This window comes from Arvicola amphibius, chromosome X (assembly GCF_903992535.2).
Source record: "Arvicola amphibius chromosome X, mArvAmp1.2, whole genome shotgun sequence".
Taxonomy (NCBI): Eukaryota; Metazoa; Chordata; class Mammalia; order Rodentia; family Cricetidae; genus Arvicola; species Arvicola amphibius.
The window spans coordinates 121,056,433-121,065,588 of record NC_052065.1 but is presented as its reverse complement, the minus strand read 5'-3'; the positions used below and the strand labels follow the sequence as shown (position 1 = coordinate 121,065,588).

Below are 9,156 nucleotides of genomic sequence, written 5' to 3'. Positions count from 1 at the left end.
ACCGCCACCACCACCCGGCAACATCTGTATTATAACCTAGACTTGACAGTAGGAAAACGCTTTCCAGAAGTTACTTCGATTCCAATCACCTTTGCTTGTAAATACATTGGATGAGGGGGGTTCTTGAACACCCTGGCTCCTTACAGACCTCTGTGAATCTGATTTCAGCCTTAATGGTGGTTTTCAAACAGTACTTTTTTGTTTCCAAATATATTTTTATGAGGTTCTTGTTTTTGTAGAGCTATTGGAGAACTGGATTCATATGCATGGTATGGATTTTGCTAGGTTCATGTAAACACTACTAAGTTCTTGCTTCGATCTGAGAGTTGTAAAACAGCTCTTTTCACTAATGTGCTATTGGGCTTCCATTTCATTCTGGAGTATGTTCACAACACAGGAGAGATCATTACTGCACATGCCACACACTCCTAATGCCTGGAGTGCCCTTACACTCCCATACAGGAAATTGGGTACAAAAAAAACAAAAAAACCCCTTATGTCTAGGTTCCTGGTCACCTTTGCCCAAAAGCTTCCTGGAAGCCTGTGGACAACCTAGCCCAAGGAAGCATTGCATTTTGTACTAGATTTGCCTGAGCCACTATAAGCTTATCCCGTGAAGTTTGAGTACAAACAGATGCAGCATCCGAGTAAAACGAAAGCAAACACCTATACAAGGTAAAAGGCATGACAAGGGCCTTCTGGGCACAAGTTCCCCTACCTTGCTTACAAACTTTTTGAAAAAGTTAAAGAACTCTACTAAGATGTGTGTGTGTGTGTGTGTGTGTGTGTGTGTGTGTGTGTGTGTGTGTGTGTATGTATATAGATATACTTTAGTGATATTTCATTTGTACTTTAATAAATAAAGCTTGCCTGAAGGTCAGGGCAAAGCAGCCACACTAGTCAGCCATATAGGCCAGGCAGTGGTGGCACACACCTTTAATCCCAGCAGCCACACTAGTTAGCAATAGAGGCCAGGCTGTGGTGGTGCACGCCTTTAATCCCAGCACTAGAGAGGACTATAAGGCAGGATGAGACAGGAACTCGTTCTCACTCGGTCTGAAGATTTCAAAGAGGTAAGTGCTCTCTAGTGGCTTGGTTGTTTTGCTTGATCTTCAGGTTAAACCCCAATATCTGTCTCTGGGTCTTTATTAATTGTGAATACACACACACACACATACACACACATGTATATATAATATGTCTAGGCATATTCATATATATGTATATGAATGGTCTCTTGTTTGAGTGTGTTCTTGTCCCCACGTCTTGTAATCTCTAAGCTTAGTTTTGTGTGTGTGTGTGTGGGGGGGGGGTCCTTCTGACAAAAGGGTTAATGGATCTTCAACGTAACATAATATGAACTGTAGAAATTCTTTAAAACTGAATTTGCTATTTCCAGGAGGTGTACATTGTTAGATTGGGACACTTTTCATTTCACTGAGGAAGATGTACCCTCAGGATGGGTTTGGGTTGTGCATATCTTTGTGACTGTTTCCATACTTCACAGAGTACTGTATCCTCAATCTTAAGCCAGGGAAGACTATGAACAAATTTAGGACATATTCACAATTTGCTTTGCATGTGACCATATCTGTCCCAATCTAGAGCCATCACTCAAGAAATTAAATTGCTTGCACAACAATAAGCAATATAAATGTAATTGTGGATATTATGGCCACCTGTAAGGTTAGCTACAAGAGGTAAAATCAATTACTCTCCCCAAGACAGACTGGGCATTTTAACCCTAATTTTCTAGCTATGAAAAGGGAAGGAATTGATGGCTAGGAAGCTAAGAAGCTGTTTTATCCATACTTCATCACTAACTCATGCAGAGCTGTAGTTTTATGAAACATGAAAACACTCTCTTGGCTTGAGTAGCCTGGTGCTTTTTAAAATTAGGGTACTAATTATTTATTGAGTCTGTGTATGAGTGTACATTATGTGAAGTATGTATGTGGTGTGCATGTGCATGTGCACATGCATGGAGTCTCGAGGAGGGTGCCGTGTATTTTCCTTTATCACTTTCTGCCTTATTCCATTGGAGGGAAGGTCTCTTGCTGAACCCCGATCTTATGGTTTGTGGGGGGTTCTGTTTTGTTTGTTGTTTGTTTTCAGCTGGGCTGGCAGCCAGCAAGCACCAGGGATCCCGTTGTCTCAGCCCCGACCTGTGCTGGTGTTATAATTGCACATGTACGCACAGGACCACATCTGGTCCACATCTGGTCCTGTGCGTACTGAAATCCAAAATCTGGTCCCCATGCAGGAAGCACCCTTCAGTGCTGGGTTCTCTCTCTCTCTCTCTCTCTCTCTCTCTCTCTCTCTCTCTCTCTCTCTCTCTCTCCACAGTCTGGTACATTTACAAAGTTCTTTCTCAAGTGTTAGGCTCAAAAGAGTAAATATATAATGTTTTTATAATTAAGGAAAGTAAAGAAATATTGTATACTTTTATGATTTAAAAATTGTAAGTCCTGGAATTAAAATGTGCGCTTATATTCTGTCATTGTTTTTAGAATATAAAGTTACACGAAACCATTTAAACTTTATTTCATATTTATTTGCTCACTTCAGATGCTTTTACAACAATTTTGCTCACTTTAAAGCGATGTTAATACAGTATTAGCAACCCCAATGTAAGTAAGCCAATTTTAAGGACATTTAAAGCCCAGTGTTACTATATGCCCCCACCCACCCCCTTTTGAGCCCCATAATTAGCAGAAGTTCACCACGGCAGAAGCCATTTAAAGGTCAAAAATACCAAAAGCACTCTAAAAAAAATCAAGCTTTTAAAAATACAATGTAACTATAATGCCAAAGATAAACTTTAGTTTACGTCAAGAATACATTTTCTGAAAGCACAAATTTAAATCTGGCAAATCTACTGACTACAAGGTTTTTTCCAGTTACCGTGAGTGACAAGCTTATTTGTGGTAGCAAGGTAGAGCAGAGGCTAGAAAGTCAGAGCTTTCTCTCTGACAGCCCCGCCATTCCTTCTACACTTCCAAAAGCAGAGCCCAGCTCTAGGACTTCGGCACCCATCAGGTTGAGTAATATCAAGCAGGTGGATGATGCGATGATGCTCGCACAGCCAGGTGATGGAGATCCAGAGTGGCAGTTCTGCACGTTTGTAGAAAGAGGGCACTGCTCACCCAGATGAAATGAGTTTCCTTTGAGGAAAGAATTTCAGTCAATGACAGCTTAGAAACCTGGACAGGAATCTTCCTCTTGGGCCCATGGTCACACCACCCTGACATGGTGGCCCCTGTTCTGCCTATTAATAAGACAAATTCTTCACAATGTTTGTGAGAAATGGCCCTGCCTAGTTATTAAGCAATGGCAGTACAATACACAAAGCCAGTAAGGGAAGCACCCTGCCCCAGACACAGTGCTTAACACTCTCTGACTCTCAAACATTTTCATTTCAATTGCAAGATTTCTTATGATGGAATGGTGACTGGAGGAAGAGAGCAGTAACTCTGTAATATATACATATATGTGTGTTTCACAAAACACCACGAGAGATGCTTATCTCTTTTTGATCTCCTCATTTACAGAGTAGAATCTCTAGATTTACAGCACACGGTAAGCACAACCACTAATTTTATGACAACCATGCGAGTACAAGAGAGTGAGGAACATCAGGAGGGATCCAATTAGATTTTTAAACATTTATCTTGTTCATTTACCCTTCCTCCTATATACAGCGTTCTTCACGGTTGGCTGCCATTTCTAAACCTGCTTTTCTCTACTTGGTGGGCTTCACTGTGCTTAGAAAGCCCCAAATGGCATTACTGTTTGCACTTTGAAGAAAATGATGGTTTGTCGTTTACTCTCAGGGACAAGTCATTCTGAACACTTCAAAGCAGCTCCTGAACAACAAAACCCCAGACACCATACTATGTATGCACAGCTTGAAGCTGGATACACGCAATGAGACTTTAAAAACCACCTTTTCTTTCCTTAGTGGAAAAGCTAAACCTTGTCCTCTGCCTTCTTCACACTACAGCCACTGACCAGGGTCACACTAATGTCAGACACATGAGTGCTCCCAGTCCCTGGGACTGGCCCCATCACAGTGAGATCATTAAGAGGGGTGTCACCAAGAGAAGGCTCAGGCTGCTCTGCCTTGAAGCAGCAGAGCTGAGCTTTAAAGTGATCCTGGAAGGTCTTGCTGAGCCAGTAGAGAGCAAAGGGGTTCACACAGGAATTGCTGAAAGCCAGCACCCGAGACAAAATGGTGACGATGAAAGGGACGTTCGAGGGCTCTTCATAGCTTTTGTAAGTGAACGAGTGGTAGAGATACAGGAGGTGATTCGGCAGCCAGCAGAGAGCGAACAGAGCCACCAGCACCAAAACCGTTTTGGCAATTCTCTTCCGGGATTCAATCTATATGGGGAGAAAATTGCACACACACACACAAATATCCATTTAGCTGGCAGAGATTAAAAAAAAAAAACCAGCCTCTAGATTGACCTAGGAATTTACAGTTAACAAGCTGGCCTCCCTCCGAACACATGCTTATGAGCTAACTGGCTGGGACACATGGGAAGTGTGCCTGTGGAGATAGAATATGACAAGTTAATTGGCATGGTAACCTGTGATCTTGGTCTCATTAACTCTCATTCTGAGGCCTCCCACCATCCTCAGATGTTGAGATACTCTAGTTAACTCAAGCAGTGCTGTGGAATCCCCAGTGATTTAATTTCACTAAAAGGAGAGAGTGATACTATTCAGAGCAGCTTTCACCGCTTCCGCAGAGCCTGACAGACAAGCGAGAGCAGTCTTCTGCAGTTTAGGAAAGTTGTCAGGTTGGCACTAAAGTTGCTTTTAATCTCTAGGGATTTATATCAGGTAGTCAGAGAGGAATAAAAACAAAATGGGCCATCCATCATATACGAGAATACTCCTATTCACATCTGTCAATATACAAGATGCACCGCAGAAAATAGAGGCTCAGATAGAGCAAAGATAACTGATCACATGGACACCAAGCACATTGCTTACATAGCTTCAGCCTTATGAGCACAGCTATTCAACTAACTGATAGATTACATCATTCTTGCTCTCCCTCCTCCCTCTTTCCCTCTCCCCTCTCTGTAAATGGCACTACTTCCCTCTTCTCCAGGATAGAAGCCTCCCTGACCACCAGTCTAACAGGACAGTATCTGGTACCATCCTTCCATTTTGTACAGATTTATGAAAGGAGAGCACACCTCAGCCCTTCAGTGGTCTTAATCTAGTGTGTGTGAGTCACTGTTCTCTTGCCATGGGCACTTCACCCACTCCAGACCTCAGGTTGCTCATCTGTATCGAAGGCATTTTCAGCGAGTGATGTCAGGTGCCTCTTGCCAGTTTCAGCATCCTGTGCATTTCTACTACTCTGTGATACTTGCTAAAGCAAATGATGCTGGGCTTTATAAGCTCACAGTATGTAGATCCCCCTACTATCCTATAGGATAGGTAGCTTTTACTGCTCCCACACTTCCACTACCCCGTCTATAATACCAATCGCCTCACCATGAGTACCATCAGGAACTATGCTGGGAGTTTTATCTCCTGGTGTCACTCAGTCCTCTTCTTCATTTTACAGATAAAGAAACTGGGGCTCAGAGAGGTCAAATAACTTGCTCAGCATTGCTCAGTGTGTAATAGATCATTTGGGGACTGGATCTCTACCCAGATAAATGCAATGTAGCTCACTGAAAGGCAGTGAGGGGGCTAACTTCTAAATTCAGGCTATATTTGCAGGAGTAACAATTCATAACATACCTGCTTTCGGGCATGTCCTTGTTCCTCAGTTGGTATATTCAAGGTGCTTTTGTAAAGCGTCTTGGCAATCAAAGAGTAATAGACAGAGATAATCGAGAGAGGGATAATATAGAACACTAAGAAACACAACACAGAATGGATTTCTCGCAAGAGCCTCTCAGACGCAGGGTAGGAGTTACACGATTCAAAGGTCACATTTCTTTTAGGATCTTGGAAAGAGTAGACATCTGAGAATATAACCTCTGGCAGAGCAAGTATCATAGCCATGACCCAGATGCCACCAGCTTTCACATAGGTCTTCAGAACAGCATTGGAGGGCTGCCTCTCTAGAGGCTTCACGACGGCTTTGTATCTAGAAAGACATGATCACAAGCAGAGTTGGAATCAGCGACACGTGTGACCTTAGCAATCATGCAGTTCTTCCTCCTTTCCAGTCATATAGAACCAACTAGAACTGGCTGTGTTTCCAAAGACACGGGAGATAGCCAGTGATGTATTTATTCTGATCAGCTTGTCCTTTATTCACTCCTATGAGACACTCTAGATCTGTGACTTTGTAATTTTGTGACAGATCCTCTATTTAGAACAAATGTTTTCAACAGGTTTCTCTGTGTGACTTGAGAATAATTCATCACCTATATGATGCCGTAAGTATCCTAAAGAAGTTATCTATATGTAAGTGACTCATGTTAATTGAATTAACTTGCCTGGATGAGTAAGCAGTCTTCACTCTTCCTAGATAAGATTTCCACCAGTAAGAAGCAGAGAGCTTATGTTTTTCCCATTGATAAGGGTTACTTCCTTCCCTAAGCTAATGGATCAATGGGGGAGATTAGGGTAAAATCAGAAGCTAGAGCCCATGCAATGATGCCTCCCCATTCAAACAAAATCACCTTAAAACCTGTAGCCTTTACAGGAGTCTGCCCTCAAGAATATAGACCAGTAAAGCAACAGCCTCATCAAGATGATTATAATAATAATGATCATAACAATGACACATCGAGCTTTCCAGAATCCAGAGCCTTCCTTTCAGAACTACTGGGCACTAATGACCTACACAAAAATTTTTAAAGCATTGATTTTGATATTTAGAGCCACATTTTTCACATTTTCATGCTTATTCTGCACTCGTTTATTAAACACACCGTATTCAAACTGAAAACACCCTAACATGGAGCCCCAACTCCACGCCAGTGAGACTGTTTCACATGCTCTGGCCACAGGACTCGAAAAGTCCATCAGAATTAATTTATTTCTCTGAGAATGAAAATGCCACCCCATGCTCATAGAGAAAACAAGTAGAACTAAGTAATGACGTGATACCCAATTACCAGGGCACGGAAAACCTCAGTTTCCCCTCTATTAGCTAATCTGGGTACTTTCAAATAAATCTGATGCATTTTTCTCTCTTTTCCATCCTTCTGGTACATGCTAATGCATACACAGTTCATTTCACACCTATGCCGGTGTTTTCATGTTGACTCTTTTATACCACTAGGCTGCACTAATGTATAAAGCATGAGTATTTTTCTTTGCACCTGCAACAATTTGCCTGACTTAATAAGCCGGAGGAAAATAAAAACACCGTTTGCTATTCTTTCAAGCAAACAATTACATTTCAAAGAAAAGAAAACCCCTCCTGCCCAGAGCATATATTTTCAAGCACTCTTCAGATGCTAACAAAGGCATTTTGACATTTTTACTCTAACTTTTATTTTAAAATGCTCCTGGATTTTCCAACCTTCCATTTAGATTACACTGTGTAAGAGAAGCTTACCGGTAGCCGGTAAACGCTAAGCACAAGATTTTCTTTTTTTTTCCTTTTGCCTAATTTCCCATCCCAGCAATAGAACAGAGAAAAGCAACTCACCTGTCAGCGCTGAGAATTGTTAGCGTGAACACTGACACACCGACCGAAGTGAGCCGGATGAAGGAGAGCACTTTACAACCGAGCTTTCCAAACAGCCATCCTTCTGCCAGGTAGTGAGTTGCATCCACCGGCACACAAGTCAGCAGAAGTAGGATATCTCCAAACGCCAGACTGGTGATGAAAATATTTGGAACTGTTTGCATGGATTTAGTCTTGAAAAAGACTTTGATGAGGATGGCATTTCCGAGGATGCCCACTGAAATGATCACAGCATAAGTGATGTAGATGGCACAGAGTGCCTTTATTCCTGGAAAGTTGTCTCCGGTCCATCCTTGATGTGTGGTATCGTTGGAGACGACAGAGATGGATGTTTCTGTGTCATTTGTGATAGAAATTAAAGTCTGATTAGATGCCTGAGGCTGCCTTTGAGACATGTCTCCTGCACTCTCTGCCTTCACTACCTCTTCTCTGCTCAGTTCAGATGTAGTTGACTGTCACGTCTAGTGCCTACGTCTAGTAATGAGGTGGTGTCAGGAGGAGAGAAGAGACCGGAGTGGAAAGAAAGCCCAAGACATCCGGTTACTCCTTCCCTTCAGTTCTTCTGCATCTCCCAGCTTGGTTGGCTAAGCGCTTACAGATCTGGCACTAGGAAATGGGAGGTGGAGGATGGAGGAGTCTCATTGGCATTCCTATGACATAAGATGAGGAAGGGTGCAAAAGAAATGCCCTGCCTATGCTTTGCCATTTGGGGGTGTAGTGTCCCTTGAATAACATCAGTAAGGTTTATTAAGCCATCTGATAGTTTATTAGAATCACCTGTATCTTCATTTTTACCCAGCCTGGTCTAGATAGATCTTGCTGAATTTTTTTTAAAAAAAAGACAAAACAAACAAACAAACAAACAAAGCACCTCACCATCTCCCTTCACATGGTGGTTTAATGCACTCCCTTTTATATGACAAATAAGGATAGATGGCCCCTAAAGTACAAACTTGAACCCAATCCTCAAAATTTAATATCAGAGAGACGATGAAGCAACAAATCACTCACACCTTGACAGAGCTCATGTCACCTCCCCAAAGCAATAATCCAGTGACCTGGGCTTAGCATCTCACTCTGACACATGATAATTCTCAGCCTTCATGTCCCTGGGGCTGAGCTATATCATACCAAAGCAACTTGGAAGTGATGAAAACCCCAGTAGACCAGCAGTCACTTTGTTCCTTAGTGTCTCAATAAAAACAGGGTTTCCATTTGACTGTCTGTCTAAATAGAAATCGCTTCCAAAAAGAGCATTTAAAGGAGTTGTCTCTCGGAAAAGTGACTTAAATGAACCTGCCTTCTAACCAAATAATCCAGAATAATGCCTCTCAAGATCTTGACCCAAGTAGTGTTGGAAGAATGAAAATTATTCTTTTTTTTTTCCAGTGGGAAAAAAAAAAAACCCCTGCAGATTATTGCAGAGATAAGGAGCATGTAGAGGAAGTTAGCATCAACTAAAGAAGTTAAAAAAAAATTAA

The 9,156-nt window shown here is 42.0% G+C and overlaps 1 protein-coding gene across 1 annotated transcript; it reads right to left on the bottom strand.

Moving 5' to 3' along the window:
• Nucleotides 1-3,969: 3,969 nt before the first annotated feature.
• Nucleotides 3,970-8,070, bottom strand: Brs3 (bombesin receptor subtype 3). Its single transcript, XM_038317461.1, has 3 exons — nucleotides 7,637-8,070; nucleotides 5,767-6,118; nucleotides 3,970-4,383 (listed from the first exon to the last, which is right to left on the bottom strand). Exons 1-3 carry the CDS (start codon nucleotides 8,068-8,070, stop codon nucleotides 3,970-3,972), a joined length of 1,200 nt encoding a protein of 399 aa, XP_038173389.1.
• Between the last annotated feature and the right edge of the window lie 1,086 nt (nucleotides 8,071-9,156).

Coding starts and splice junctions, on each gene's coding strand:
- Brs3 (XM_038317461.1), bottom strand. CDS start 8,070: ATGTCTCAAAGGCAGCCTCAGGCATCTAATCAGACTTTAATTTCTATC. Junction 6,119..7,636: donor ACAATTCTCAGCGCTGACAG/GTGAGTTGCTTT, acceptor ATGTCTTTCTAG/ATACAAAGCCGTCGTGAAGC. Junction 4,384..5,766: donor AAGGACATGCCCGAAAGCAG/GTATGTTATGAA, acceptor CTCCCCATATAG/ATTGAATCCCGGAAGAGAAT.